Below are 16,693 nucleotides of genomic sequence, written 5' to 3' on the forward strand. Positions count from 1 at the left end.
ACAAAGAAGGTAGCTGCGAAGAAACCATGGGTAACAGAAGAAATACTTCAGTTGATTGATGAAAGGAGGAAGTACAAACATGTTCCGGGAAAATCAGGAATACAGAAATACAAGTCGCTGAGGAATGAAATAAACAGGAAGTGCAGGGAAGCTAAGACGAAATGGCTGCAGGAAAAATGTGAAGACATCGAAAAAGATATGATTGGCTGAAAGACAGACTCGGCATACAGGAAAGTCAAAACAACCTTTGGTGACATTAAAAGCAACGGTGGTAACATTTAGAGTGCAACAGGAATTCCACTGTTAAATGCAGAGGAGAGAGCAGATAGGTGGAAAGAATACACTGAAAGCCTCTATGAGGGTGAAGATTTGTCTGATGTGATAGAAGAAGAAACAGGAGTCGATTTAGAAGAGATAGGGGATCCAGTATTAGAATCGGAATTTAAAAGAGCTTTGGAGGACTTACGGTCAAATAAGGCAGAAGGGATAGATAACATTCCATCAGAATTTCTAAAATCATTGGGGGAAGTGGCAACAAAACGACTATTCACGTTGGTGTGTAGAATATATGAGTCTGGCAATGTACCATCTGACTTTCAGAAAAGCATCATCCACACAATTCCGAAGACAGCAAGGGCTGACAAGTGCGAGAATTATCGCACAATCAGCTTAACAGCTCATCCATCGAAGCCGCTTACAAGAATAATATACAGAAGAATGGAAAAGAAAATTCAGAATGCGCTAGGTGACGATCAGTTTGGCTTTAGGAAAAGTAAAGGGACGAGAGAGGCAATTCTGACATTACGGCTAATAATGGAAGCAAGGCTGAAGAAAAATCAAGACATTTTCATAGGATTTGTCGACCTGGAAAAAGCGTTCGACAATATAAAATGGTGCAAGCTGTTCGAGATTCTGAAAAAAGTAGGGGTAAGCTATAGGGAGAGACGGGTCATATACAATATGTACAACAACCAAGAGGGAATAATAAGAGTGGACGATCAAGAATGAAGTGCTCGTATTAAGAAGGGTGTAAGACAAGGCTGTAGCCTTTCGCCCCTACTCTTCAATCTGTACATCGAGGAAGCAATGATGGAAATAAAAGAAAGGTTCAGGAGTGGAATTAAAATACAAGGTGGAAGGATATCAATGATACGATTCGCTGATGACATTGCTATCCTGAGTGAAAGTGAAGAAGAATTAAATGATCTGCTGAACGGAATGAACAGTCTAATGAGTACACAGTATGGTTTGAGAGTAAATCGGAGAAAGACGAAGGTAATGAGAAGGAGTAGAAATGAGAACAGCGAGAAACTTATCAGGATTGATGGTCACAAAGTCAATGAAGTTAAGGAATTCTGCTACCTAGGCAATAAAATAACCAATGACGGACGGAGCAAGTAGGACATCAAAAGCAGACTCACTATGGCAAAAAAGGCATTTCTGGCCAAGAGAAGTCTACTAATATCAAATACCGGCCTTAATTTGAGGAAGAAATTTCTGAGGATGTACATCTGGAGTACAGCATTGTATGGTAGTGAAACATGGACTGTGGGAAAACCAGAACAGAAGAGAATCGAAGCATATGAGATGTGGTGCTATAGACGAATGTTGAAAATTAGGTGGACTCATAAGGTAAGGAATGAGGAGGTTCTACTCAGAATCGGAGAGGAAAGGGATATGTGGAAAACACTGATAAGGAGAAGGGACAGGATGGTAGGACATCTGCTAAGACATGAGGGAATGACTTCCATGGTACTAGAGGGAGCTGTAGAGGGCAAAAAATGTAGAGGAAGACAGAGATTGGAATACGTCAAGCAAACAATTGAGGACGTAGGTTGCAAGTGCTACTCTGAGATGAAGAGGTTAGCACAGGAAAGGAATTTGTGGCGGGCCGCATCAAACCAGTCAGTAGACTGATGGGAAAAAAAAAAAAAAAAAAAAAAAAAAAAAAAAAAAAAAAAAAAAAAAAAAAAAGGCAGAACTGGAGTGGGAATCATTCAGAGTGGGTTACATTGGTAAAGATAGAACACAGCTGAAGCACAAATAAGCAAGCTAAAAAATTATCCTTGTGAGGCATTTTCAATGTGGAAGAAAACACAATTTTTATTGAACTATGTACTATGTATAATGGTGGGTACAATATCAACCTGCTATTGGAAATGGAAGGCAGAATAATTAGTTTGTGACTACACACAATACAGCAAGCACATAAAGAGGAGTTGCAACAAGATATTAAAGAAAAATGTCAGAGGATGACATCACTGTGCCAAAGGAAATTGGTTGGAACTCTCCATTCATAATGATTCCAAAAGCAATTGATGGCACTGGAAAGTAAAAATGGCAAACAGTTGCTGACTACAGGCAACTACATGACATCCCCCTAAACTCAGTTTATCCACAGCTGAGGATAGACAAAATTCTTGATCTTTGAAAGGCAAAACACTCCTGAACCTTCACTTTAGCAAAAGGCTCTTACTAGGTCTTATTAGATGAAAAAGATCAAGAAAAGATGGCTTTCAGTATGCCATATGGGCATTACAATTACAAAAGAATTCTGATGTGCCTTAAAACATCTTCAAGTACATTTCAGAAATTGAAGAATACCATTTTGACAGGGCTACAAGGTGACTACCTTTTCATTTACTTGGATGACATGATATTTGGCATCTCCTTTGAGGAACATAATGTGCAGCTGATAGAAGTGTTTGAATGGCAATCTGAAGGTACAAGTTGACAAATGTGAATTTTTGTAAAAAGCAGTGTGCACTTTGAGTCCTGTTGGCCAGGAGTTTGAAGCTCTGGATCTGAAAGAGAAGTAGATCAGTCCACCAATACTGCTGTACCCGTACTCTGAAAAGGGCTTCATAATTACCACAGATGCCAGTCAGATTCCTATTTTGGGGCCGTCTTAGGTAAAAGGAAACATAAGAAGCGACCTACCTGTCCTGTACACCTTGAGGGCACTGAATAAAGCAGAAAGACAGTGCAGTATGACTGAGACAGAGGTGTTAACCATTTGTTGGGTAGTCAAATGCTGTAGACCATATTTTTTGCAGAATGTTTCTGATATATACTGACCACAATCCCTTGCATCAGTCATTCAGACTAATGAGATTTAAGCCAGAGCTGGAGAAATATGATTGATGATGTATAAAAGTTGCAACAGAAATCAAGTTACTGATGCACTCTCATGCGGGAGAGACGTCACGGTGGCAGGCACACATTCAGGAGGTGACAGTAGCATAGTCAAGAGGCAGCAGAAGAGGAAGGTGTTACGCAGGCAAGCAAAGACAGCGAAACTGTAACATGTGCAAACAGGTGGCAGGTCCTAACATCAAGGACCCACAACAGGAGACAGCTGACATGAAATCGGTGGGAGAAAAACTGTGTACAAAAAAGCTGGAATATTGAAACAGTATTGCAACCCTCCAGTGGGAGGCCACCAAGCCATAGAGAGAACCTATGAACAAATAAAAAGGCACTGAGTATGGAGCAGTATGAAAGAGGATATAGAGAAATATAACCAGGAATGTGAGAGGTGTCAGAAGAATAAACTCACTAAGAACCATATAAAGATGCCTTTAAAGATCAGAAATTCTCCTGAACACGTATTTGAGAAGTGCGACATTTATCGAGTAGGTCCTTTGAACCAGATGAGCCAAGGAAACAAGTAAATTAATACGTTTCAGGATGCGCAGACCAAGTTTAGGGCAGCTGAACCTATTAAACAGCACATCAATGCAGGTGCAAGTCAAGAGAATTACAGTAACATACAAAATATTGTCAGCACTGTTAAGTGACACTGGAAGCAATTTTATAAGCAAAGTCATAAAAAGAATATGCAAATTGTTGTAGAATGAGAAAATACAGACTGACAGCTACCATCCTCAAACAAAAGAAGCATTAGAGAGGTCGCATTTAACATTAACAGAGATGTTACAACATTATGTAAATAAATCAGACTGGGACAGTTGGGTTCTGTATGTGGTTTTTGTGTACAATATGATACCACACATACAACGGGATACATGCCACGTCAACTATTCTTTGGAAGACTGCGGAACATTCCTGGGATACTACAAAAAGATCCGGCTGGACTGATGTATTATTTTGATCATTATGTGGTAGAACTGAAGGAGTGCATGCAAGGGATGCACCAATGTGAGAGAGAACGGAATCTGTAATGCAAAACAAGGAATATTGTCATAAAACACAGAATCCTAGGCAATTCTGTTTTGGTAATAAAGTTCTGTTGTTTGATGAAAGCATACAATGTGGCAAATCATGTAAACTACAAAACAACAGAGAGGATAGTACACAGTAACATGAATGAAGGAGACCAACATTATAAAGTGCCTGAAATGAAAGTATCTTAAGCTTCATGCTAACAGACTGAAGAAATTCTTCTAATTCCAGATATTGCCATCACCTGGACTGTATTATGACAGTATAGGCAAAGTTAAAATTTACAGCGCAGCTTGGAGAACAGCGAGTTATTTCAATTTGCTTGAGCAGCAGGAGAAATTTGAGCACACGGACATTCTTATGAGACAAGCAATCTAACTCTGTAAAGGAAGATTGGTTGTGCTGAATATGAGAGCAGCAGAACGTAGAAGAGTGGAACAGGTATCAAATCTGAATGCAGGAAAAATTGAAAAAGAACAAGGTGCCAACTGGCACAGTGTACGTTTAAACTTTGTGAGAGAAGGAACTAAAATATTGTTCAGAACATTAGATGAGGATGACACCACTTAATTCAAGGAGGAGGCACATGTAGTAGAAGGGGAATGGAAACAGTTGCTCAGACTTAAAAAGGAGCACGTGGCAACATTTAAAGCAACCTTAACTAGTCTTAATCGAATTGTTACCTCCACAGAAAAAAGTGAGGAAATTTTAATGGGCTGAGTGAAACAGCTGAGCTGACATAGCAGAACATGAAAGCAGCGACAACAGATGGTTGCCGAGAGGAAAATTTTTTTTTAACACTGTTAATAAACAGCTTATACAACTTACCGGCATTTTCAATGAAGTAGAATGGGAATATGACACTTTAACATCAGCAACTGTAAATACACAGAAAGGTATTCTAGAACCTTATCTGATCAATCCAGTTAAGATTGTAAAGTACTTAGAACCGATCAAGGATGACGTCAAGGACGAAAGGTTCCCTGTCACCCTTACGCTAGATAGCTGTAAGCAACTGAGCAGAATTATTCACCAGGATTTTTCATTGCTGGAAACATCTATAGTTGTGTGTTCAATATTCCATTAATCTAAGACTGTGTGAATAACCTGTACAGAATACTAACGTCGTTGTTGGAAGTGGACAGATGGAGGCATTTCTTTATACACATTGCCCGTGAAAAGGAGATACTGTTAACTGGTTATGCAAAACAGAAATATGTGAAGCCTAGCAGTGTGCAACTACAGCAAAAAACAATCAAAATCTCAGAGTCTGTAAGGAAGTATTTATATTATGAAAAGGAAAGTTGCCACGCACCATATAGCAGAGTCGACTCTGCATCTCTGCTATATGGTGAGTGGCAACTTTCCTTTTTCATAATACTGTTACATTCCATCCTAGATTTTCCATTGTTTGACATATTTATACTTGACCATGAGGTGTGTGAAGCTAAGATGCTGCAATCAGTCTGAAAAGTTCCAAAGGACTGCACGTAAAAACTAAAGTTACTGGACACAAGTTTGATAAATTGAACAGAGACCGAGAGAAGTACCACGAGCTCTGGCATAGCGATTACAGTTATTACATATTGTCTGTGTAAATAGCATAAGTGTTGTAGAGAGCACTGTATTCAAGCAGTGTGTGACGTTTATTGTGGGAAAATATCTGCTAGGCATGTGCGAAGTGACAAGATATTTGAGAGGTGAGGATAAAACACAACCTTTAAATTTTGTAGCAAAAGTAATAAATGGTAAAAGCAGATATAGTCACGATAGGAAGAGTAAAATCATTGTCAATACAATTGTAAATAAAGCATATACTCATCCTTTCCAGGAAACAGAACTGTAATCATGAGAGAAAGTGTACATTTATTGTTTGGTGGATGTCTGTCTCTTCCAGGAAACTGAATCGTAAAGCGATTATGTACTTCTTTTTGTCATCATTGTAAAAGAACTTTAAGAAATAACCAAATAAAACTTTTCTAAAAATTTGTAGTCACTGAGGACACCCCCTCAAAATTTTTTATTTGAGTGAAGGAAGGTATATGAATAATGAAACACCAGAATGACAAAAGAGCAGGAGGCAGGGCAAGCAGTTTCTGATTGAGAATAAAAATGTGCCACCACAGGAATGTAGCTGGCTATGAATAGGACAGATGCCAACAGGGAACTCGTCTAAGGCCACCATTGGTTTGACCACACATGGTCATACATGGACTCACTTCAGATGATGCCACTGGGAGGCAGCTGGGCGGAAGGGCACAGCTGCCGCAAGAGAATATAGGACAGCGGCACGCCACCCACAAGTCAATGAAGAATTCACAGTCATCCCAAGAGAGATCCTCTATGGAGGTAGGCCTCGGGTTTGGACTTTTTAAGAGCACTAAGAAGTTAGAGTTAACGGAACTTAGCTGAAGTAGTCAGTAGCCCAAGTAGGCCAGGCCCCAGGGTATGCACTTAGAAGTTTGCTCTGCCTGCATTAATACTTAGTCACATACATCCCCCCAGGAGTATTTACAGTTAGTACAGGTAGGAATAGTCTACATTCATTCATTCACTCACTTTGCTCAGAAGAGCAGTAAATGTTGTTTTTGTCCAAGTATTGTATTTTGGTTATATTTCCCGACGAAATTCCACAAAACATTCAATTATCAAACACCGCAAATATCTGAACAGACCTTTCCCAATACACTGTACCATTTAGTGTCTAGACCACTGTTTCTCAACCACCATATCACAACACATTGGTGTGCCACGAGACTTCGTGTGTACTCATATTTCACAGATAAAATATCCGGAATGTAAAAAACTGTCCATCAACTTGTTTCTTGGAGTAGTCCGATTTGCAAGAAGCTTTATCATTATACACGATTATAAACATCATAATAATAATAATAAAATGTGTTGTTTGTATTTTATATTTTTGCTTTTTGTGTCTACGAAAACAAATCAAATGTAAGTGTGCGGCATAATGCACTCTGCTGTGACCCAAAGGAAGGAAAGGTTGAGAAATGCAGGTCCAGACCACTCACTGGATGCAACGATCAGTCTCCTATTCACCTCACAAGATGGAACTAGTGTACCCATCTGTAGCTAGAATACACTATTTGCAAATGTGAGATTGCTTTCTACGTGTTTGCACAGTCCATATCTGAAGCAGAATGTGAGCACCAGACAATGGGATGAGGTAAACTGGCTAAAAACCACATCCAGGCCGCCCAGCACACTAGAACTGTGAGCAAAAATGTGTTATAGATATTCATCTGTGAGCTCATTGTCTTTCATAAAGTATCTTCACCAACCATTTCTTTAAAAAATCGAATTCTGTGATTTACTCATTTAGTTCAACCAAAGATGTAGCATTCACATTTAAAAATTTCCATTTGCTTGAACTACCTTTCACACTCAAAGTGGTAATGGAATCAATTAGAATGATTTGCAGTGTGATTTATTACATGATCCATTTGAGACACTTTCCATTTTGAAAGTCACTTTTAATGCTGGCATGATCACATGCCAACACATGCAACCCATCCCCTGTGTCAATTTCCTGCTGATAAGAGGTTAATTATGGATACCGAGAAACAATGTCTTCAAAGTAAGTAAGGTTAGTCAATACATGTTTGTCAGTATTGTGTTCTCAATGCTTCTAATTTTTTTGTGTTTATAGAATGTGTTATGCCAGATTGTTGTAATGAAATGTATACACACTGTAAGGTACAAGGGTGGTGGTGTTCTTAGTGTGCCTGTCCGCTTCAGACATTGGCGATCATCATGACTATTCTGTCTTTATCAGTTGCAATGCGTGACAGTTCTTCAGAGCTAATATTAAACCAAGATCTGAGGTTGTCGAGCCAGGAAATTCTTCTTCATCCCAGAGGTCTCTTTCCCTCGATTTTTCCTTGTAGGATACATTGAAGCAGCTCATATCTTTTTTGATTCCTCATGAAGTTGCCAAGGTATTGTAGTTTGCAACACTCGATGATGTTGATCAGTTCTGGACTTTTATTAACTCGGCACAGAACCTCAACGTTTGTCACTTTTTGAGTGCATGATATTCTCAACATTATTCTGTACAGCCAAAGGCAGTGGTTGCCTTTGTAGGGGTCCATGTTTCCACACACACACACACACACACACACACACACACACACACACACACACAGCACCTGAGAAGCCACATTTGTGTGTTCATGGTAAAACTGAAGGCTGAGCTCATCGAGCTGAAAATGCTCCTTGCCATTCCGATGCAACACTACCTCCTGCAAGTTGTCCCACGCATCGTTAACAATGGTGCCCAGATACGGGTAATGTGAAACTTGCTCTATGCTTGTGCCACCGATGCACAGATTCACACCTCGAATGTTCTTCGTGCTGATGATCACAAATTTTATTTAAAATTGTTTTGTTTGTGTTGATGTCCAAGCCATATTTCTTGCTTGTCTTAAAAATTTTGTTTATCAGTTACTGCTGTCCTTCCATTGTATAAGCAAACACCACGGTGTCATCTGCATAACGAAAATTGTTGAGTGTGGCCCCATTCACTGAGATTCCTTCTTCCACATCAAGTAAGGCTTCTTTGAATGTGTGTTCTGATTAAAGAGTATCGGTGATGATATACAGTTCTGCCTGACCCCAGCCGTATTCTCACTTGTTCTGATTGGTCTTTATCTATTCTCATGACTGCAGATTGGTTCCTGTATAAATGGCTATTATTCTTTCCCATCAGTTCCTGTTTCCTTTAGTACTTCTATCATTTGTTCATGCTTCACACAGTCAAATGCCTTCTGATAATCAATGAGGCAAGCAAATACATCACAATTGATGTCCCTACATCTTTGGAACTTGCACACTAAATACACAGGTGTAGTGGAAAATTGTCGACAGCTAAAACCTGACATTATATTAAATTCAAATATATCACACCTGAGTGCTATATATACATATTTATACAGATATCAATTTCCTAGAGAATTTAGTCATACTTCTCTGAGAAACTAACCTTATTTATCTAGGCTTGGACTGAACTGTAGTTATAAAATTTAAATCAAACCGTAATGTTGAAATTATGTGGCTAACATAATATAATTACTATTAAAAACAGTCTTGATCACGATTTATTTTACAGGTGACCGGTTTCGACCACTACTGTGGTCATCTTCAGACCAATGAGTTGGAACCCCTTTCTGTTGGATTCTCCAACAGAAAGGGGTTCCAACTCATTGGTCTGAAGATGACCACAGTAGTGGTCGAAACCGGTCACCTGTAAAATAAATCGTGATCAAGACTGTTTTTAATAGTAATTATTTACAAGACATTGATCACTGCTGTTCCCATAATGCATTCAAAAGTAACATAATATACTTTACAGAAAGCCACTTACCTATAGCAGACAGATGTGTGGTGCATAGAAACATGTAACAGCAGATCGTATTCACTCTTGCACTTTTTATTACAAAAGTACGGGTCAACAGAGGTGTCCAATCCCACCCTTCTGCTTTGACCAGTGACGTAAGGGTATTGTGGTGTGTGAAGTCACTATGGTGCAGAGTTTGGTATACGAGTTGATTGTGTCTGTAGATGTCGTCTTGCTGTGGTTGATGGTGTTTTCTGGTAGTGGTGAGAGAGAGAGAGAGAGAGAGAGAGAGAGAGAGGTGTGGTGTATTGGGTTCATTTGAGCCTTGGTGATGGCAGTGTGCAGTTTTTCTGAGTGTCTGTGACTGAAGAATTGAAATCTGTTTCAGTGAGTTAATAATTAAATTACTATTATTATTTTTTTTAATGTGATTGCATTGTCAATAGGTGTTATTCGTTTGCTGCTTGCTGTGCAGTGAGACACTATTTTATTGTGTTATTGTGTTGCTTCTTCTGTTAGGTATGGATAAGATTATGAAATACAATAGCTCTAGGTTGCGCATTGGGATGAGCGAGGATATGATGTCTCTCATCAAGTTTCTCCAGATGTTCAGACTCCAGAAATTGTGAAATGGTCGCGTATGAAGGGAAAACATGAGATTGACGAGAGTTCCAGCATCTCGCATCAGGGTCCGTTATACAGGGTGAGTCACCTAACGTTACTGCTGGATATATTTCGTAAACCACATCAAATACTGACGAACCGATTCCACAGACCGAACGTGAGGAGAGGGGCTAGTGTAATTGTTTAATACAAACCATACAAAAATGCACAGAAGTATGTTTTTTAACACAAACCTACTTTTTTTAATGGAACCATGTTAGTTTTGTTAGCACATCTGAACATATAAACAAATACGTAATCAGTGCCGTTTGTAAACTGTTAATTACATCCGGAGATATTGTAACCTAAAGTTGACGCTTGAAACCTCCGACGTTCAGTTGTGTGTTGTAACAAACACGGGCCACAGTTGGTGAGCAGCATCTGCAGGGACATGTTTACGATGACGACCGTGTTTACGAGTGTGGCTGTCGTGCACTGTTGTGGTTTGGTCTAGCTGCCGCAGTGTCCGCATGTAGTGCTTGCTGCTATTGTTATTCTGCATTCGTCTCCGCATGCAGACCAACTGTAGTACCCCAACTGTAGTACTATCACAGACGTCTGTGATAGTGTAGTGTTGTAGGAACTGTGACCATGGTGTATTCGAACTCTGAAAAGGCGGAGATGATACTCAACTATGGCGAATGTCGATGAAATGCAGCTGAAGCCTGCAGGGTGTATGCAGAACGGTACCCGGACAAAGAGCATCCAACGTGCCGCACATTGCAAAAAATCTACCGTCAACTGTATGCAACAGGTATGGTCGTAGCACGCAAACGGGTCCGTAACAGGCCCGTCACAGGAGAAGCGGGTGCAGTTGGTGTGTTAGCTGCTGTTGCCATGAACCCACACATGAGTACAGGGACATTGCGAGAGCCGGTGGACTGAGTCAAAGTAGTGTTATGCGCATACTGCATCGTCACCGCTTTCACCCGTTTCATGTGTCGCTACACCAGCAATTACATGATGATAACTTTAATCATCGAATGTAATTCTGTCAATGGGCATTAACAGAGAATGCGTTGCAGTTCTACCTGTTTATCGATGAAGCGGGTTTCACAAGCCACGGGGCAGTGAATCTACGGAACATGCATTACTGGTCCGCGGACAATCCTCGCTGGCTCAGACAGGTAGAGCGACAGCGACCGTGGACTGTAAATGTATGGTGCGGAATCATCGGCGACCACCTCATTGGTCCTCACTTCATTGCAGGGGCCCAAACAGCTGCAACATACATCGCGTTTCTACAGAATGATCTGCCAACGTTGCTCAAAAATGTCCCACTGGAAACGCGTCAACGTATGTGGTATCAGCATGATGGTGCACCTGCACATTCCGTAATTAACAATAGGCTGGCCCTTGACAGGATGTTCGACGGGCGTTTCATAAGACGTGGAGGACGCATAAATTGGCCAGCCCGTTCTCCTGATCTTACACCTCTGGACTTCTTTCTGTGGGGTACGTTAAAGGATAATGTGTACCATGATGTGCCTACAACCCCAGAGGATATGAAACAACATATTGTGGCAGCCTGCGGCGACATTACACCAGATGTACTGCGGCGTGTACGACATTCATTACGCCAGAGATTGCAATTGTGTGCAGCAAATGGCGGCCACCACATTGAGCATCTATTGGCCTGACATGTCGGGACACACTCTATTCCACTCCGTAATTGAAAACGGAAACCACGTGTGTACGTGTACCTCACCCCTCATGGTAATGTACATGTGCGTCAGTGAAAAAGACCAATAAAAAGGTGTTAGCATGTGGACATAATGTGCTGTTCCAGTCTCTTCTGTACCTAAGGTCCATCACTGTTCCCTTTGGATCCCTACGTAATTCGGTGCTCTCCAATACACACGATCGAACAGCGGAGGAGGGGTACTCAAGCGTCAACTTTAGGTTACAATATCTCCAGATGTAATTAACATTTTACAATGCAACAAATGACACTGATTACATATTTGTTTATATGTTCAGATCTGCTAACAAAACTAACGAGGTTCCATTTAAAAAAAAAACGTAGGTTTGTGTTAAAAAACATACTTCCGTGCACTTTTTTATGGTTTGTATTAACCAATTACACTAGCCGCTCTCCTCACGTTCGGTCTGTGGAATCGATTCGTCAGTATTTGATGTGGTTTACGAAATATATCCAGCGGTAATGTTAGGTGACTCACCCTGTATATGGTAGAGCCGAAAGGATAGCCTTTGGCACTCCATCAGACACGGTACCTGGTTCGAGAAATCTAGATTGGCCATCAGAGTGATTGCTTTGATGACTTATTATTTTTGTTATACGTCCTCTATCAGTTTTTGGACACATGAGACTGGAGTGAGTGAGAGGACGGTTTTAGACTGGTTTTCTTTTTGTAGGGACGTGTGTTTGGAATATGTGAAGTATAGGGGTAAGTTGGGAGGGCCGGGGGGTAATGGTCGAGATGGGTGAATCTCAGTTTGGGAAGAGAAAGTATGGGAAGGGAAAGTCTCTGGCTGGTTTATGGGTGTGGGGGTCCGTTATTTTGGTAGGTGGGTATCCAGATTGTATTTTCAGGGTTTTAGAAGGACGTACTAAGAGGGAATTGGTGGGGTTAATTGAAGAGTATATGGAGAAGGGGAGTACTATAGTGTCAGATGCTTTTTTGTTGGATAGGGAGTTAGGAAAGAGGGGTTATGATCATTTAGTTGTTACTCATAGTTTAGAGTTCAAAAATTATGAAATTGGGGCATGTACCAATACAATAGAGGGTTTGCAGGGGGAGGGGGGGGGGCAGTTAAATCAGTCATGGGGAGGGGGAAGAGGCGCTCTTCTCACCTGCAATCTCATTTAGATGAGTATTGTACTTTCCACATTTTTTTGAGTGAGTTAGTAAGATGTACAGGCCAAGGGTGGTTATTTGAGGGGTTTTTGTATGTGTGGAGAGCAGGGAATGGTGGTGAATTTAGGTGGATTGGGTGGGGGGGATGCTGTTTTATGATTATGTTGCATAGGAACTGTTTTGTCTCAATTATTTTTGAGTTGTAATGTGTGATTTAGTTTCGTTTATTTTGTGCTTTTTATTTGTTGGTGGATTCTTTGTGTGTGTGTGTGTGTGGGGGGGGGGGGGGAGGTTGGGGAGTTTTTTTGGCTTTGTGTGTGTGTGTTTTGTGGGGTTTTTGATGTGTTGTGGGTTTGGTTCTATATCTTGCAAGTGTAGGTGTTTGTTTTTTGTTGCTGTCAGCTGTGGTCAAGGGAAGTAACAGATTCCAATTTTTGTCATTGGAGATGTATGTGTTTTGGTATCGTCAGCTGTAGTTGACCTATTGGTTAAGGGAAGTGTCCGATTCCAATTTTTATCATTGTATATGTATTTGTTTTGGTATCATCAGCTATTGTTGACCTATATAGGTCAAGTGAAGTGTTCAATTCTAAGTTTTGTTGTTTTAAATGTTGGTTTTGTGGTCCAATTCTAAGTTTTGTAGTTGTAGGTTTTTATTTTGTGGTATTGACAATTGCAGTTGAGGTATGCAGGTGAAAGGAAGTGACCAGTTCCTCTGGATTTTGTGGGTGTAGTGGAATGTGGGAATTTTGTGTTGTTTTTTTATCATTTTGTGTGGTTTGGGATCATGTGAGTTTTTATATGTTTATACTTAGTTTGATTATATATTTGGAGGGAGATGTTATTGTCATATTTATATGTATTTTCATGTCTGTTGGCATGTTTATGTAGTGACATCATTGTCACCATATTGGACACGCTGAGAATGGTCATTTCCGCCATACTGATGACATCAGGGGTCAAAGCAGACAGCTGGAATCAGACGATTCTGTAATCCCACAACCAAACAGGCACCCACACATACTCTCACCACACATATAATGTAATGTACGGTAATACCCTTCACTGAGGCAATATTTGATCTGCTGACTTCATTTGCCAACTTGGCCAAAACTAGTGGGAAAATGTGTTGAACATTTACATTACGCATTGGAAAAATGAAAAGTACTCAATTATTGTACAAGAATGATGTGCATACAACAGTGATGCAATATCAATGGCAGTGTGTAAAGTGGCAATCCCTAGTAGGGGCCCACTTGAGTTATGTAGCTGGGACTATAAATCGGGCAACAGCATATTAGGATACCATACACACAGTTGTAAAAAAAATAAGCTACAGATCATCCCACAGGTCCTGGAGACACAACAGCCCCATTGTTTGCACATCAGCACAAATCAGAAAAGCAGCCCCAATTAAGATCCTTGTTGCAGTTTGCGTGACAATGACCCGACTCGGGCCTTCCTGAGAATGTAGGACCATCACATTTTCCTCAAATTCCTACGAGATTTGAAACAGAAGGTTAAAATGTAAGAAACATGGTCACACTCAAGTTACTGTTTCAAAACCACATATATCATGAAGCATGCTGAATACATTACGCGAAAAGAAATGGAAATTTGAGCATAAGAGAAGTAAGGAAACATCAACATCCCACTCAAAAGAATTGCAACAAACAAGATTTGCAGGATAAGTTAGAAATTTGAAGGTATTCAGTTCATTAGAGAGTAATTTAATCAAAGAAAATGTACATATGATACTAAAAGAGCAAACTCATAGGACAACCTGCATATTTCAAATTATACAACGTCTCCAAGATGAGTTTAAGAGAAAAATCTGAAGATGGTCAAAACAATCCAACAGGTGCGAGACTCCTTCCTTGTAAGGATTTAATATTTTATTGACTGATGAAGCACTAATTCAGAGGAACTGACAAGTTATCCTGACATTTGGCTGAAGTGGACCACAGACATAACATTCCAAATCAGAACACACGGGATTGTGGTTGGTAAATCATTGCAAATTTCAATCACCACTGCAGGTATCAAACTGCAGTGTGGTGCCCTCACACTGCGTGACATCATGTGATCCAATACAGCCATTTGAAGCTGAGGGAGAAGAGTTCTATAGACAGATTTCATGCAAATGTATTGTCTGGGACATGAGACTGCCCTTGAACTGATAATAAACGAATTATCCAAATTAATTCACAGAGTATTCAACTTTATACCTTCCATCTGAAAACCATCCACGAACTGGCTACCAGTCTGACTTGGAAAATCAACTTTCAATGAAATATCTCTTATTAAATGTGCAACATGTAAATGTGTAGCAACACTGGGCAAGCAAGCATTAACGAAAGGGACACATTGAATATCTGTAAAATACTTAACAAAACTAAAACCTGTAGACGAACTGGCTTAATAATAATAAATTAAATGGAATTAAAATGTAGACTATAACAAAATCGAGAGAGGCACTTGACACTAAACTTTTAAGAGAAATTTTAAGTGTCGTCCAAATAACTTCAATTCGAAAAGCTGTGACAAAAACTACAGTGTTCAATTTTTTTTTCCTTCAACCTACATATGCAAACACACACATCATTGAATCTTACGTACGAGTCATCATTCAAGCACGTTTTTGTCATAAATTAAAAGTCAAAAATTTTTATTCAGTTCGTCTCACTCTGTAATATAAAATAAAGCAAAAGGAAAGAACTTACGTCAAGTTTCGGAAAGTCCTGTATAATCTCTGAGAGCCTATCGTGGAAATTCTGTTGTGTGAACTTGACCTTGCGCATATAAAACTGCCTTATTCTTGATATTTTGTAGTTCTTGTGAATAACAGTTGGCGTCTTCCGTTGTGTTTTTGAGAGGGTAATATCTATAAAATCCTAAAATGCAAAACAGTAGTACATTTCACTGTATGTTTCGACGTAAACAAGTTATTTTTGACATTGCACCAATTAAAAGTATATTTTACCTTTGCTGGCGGTACGACAGCAATCTTTTTAAAATTATACATCGCCATGTTTAGATATTTTTGGACAACAGTTCGGACAACTTCCAATAGCTTATGTTTTATCTACAGATTCCCCCACATTACACTTCACCACATGTTCCACTCATTCCCCCACCCTTTAGAACACATTACCAGAGAACTCTAAAGTCTGTGGAGCAAAGACATGCCACTGCGATTGCAAAACCAGAACTAATGCAAAGATCTTTTTCCACAGATATCTGAATAAACCTCCCCCCATAAACCATGGACCTTGCCGTTGGTGGGGAGGCTTGCGTGCCTCAGCGATACAGATGGCCGTACCGTAGGTGCCACCACAACGGAGGGGTATCTGTTGAGAGGCCAGACAAACATGTGGTTCCTGAAGAGGGGCAGCAGCCTTTTCAGTAGTTGCAGGGGCAACAGTCTGGATGATTGACTGATCTGGCCTTGTAACATTAACCAAACCGGCCTTCCTGGGCTGGTACTGCGAACGGCTGAAAGCAAGGGGAAACTACAGCCGTAATTTTTTCCCGAGACATGCAGCTTTACTGTATGATTAAATGATGATGGCGTCCTCTTGGGTAAAATATTCCGGAGGTAAAATAGTCCCCCATTCGGATCTCCGGGAGGGGACTACTCAAGAGGACGTCGTTATCAGGAGAAAGAAAACTG

General features: G+C 40.2%; 1 protein-coding gene across 1 annotated transcript in view; it reads right to left on the reverse strand.

Annotated features, from left to right (window-relative positions):
- LOC126473197 (nucleolar GTP-binding protein 1) overlaps positions 1 to 16,182 on the reverse strand; it is a 59,325-nt gene extending 43,143 nt beyond the window's left edge. The window contains exons 1-2 of the mRNA XM_050100094.1: positions 16,004 to 16,182; positions 15,744 to 15,914 (exon numbers count right to left, since the gene is read on the reverse strand). Coding sequence (XP_049956051.1) covers positions 15,744 to 15,914; positions 16,004 to 16,051 — 219 coding nt within the window. The 5' untranslated portion in view covers positions 16,052 to 16,182. The remainder of the gene's footprint in view (positions 1 to 15,743; positions 15,915 to 16,003) is intronic.
- Between the last annotated feature and the right edge of the window lie 511 nt (positions 16,183 to 16,693).

This window comes from Schistocerca serialis, chromosome 4, assembly GCF_023864345.2.
Source record: "Schistocerca serialis cubense isolate TAMUIC-IGC-003099 chromosome 4, iqSchSeri2.2, whole genome shotgun sequence".
Classification (NCBI taxonomy): Eukaryota; Metazoa; Arthropoda; class Insecta; order Orthoptera; family Acrididae; genus Schistocerca; species Schistocerca serialis.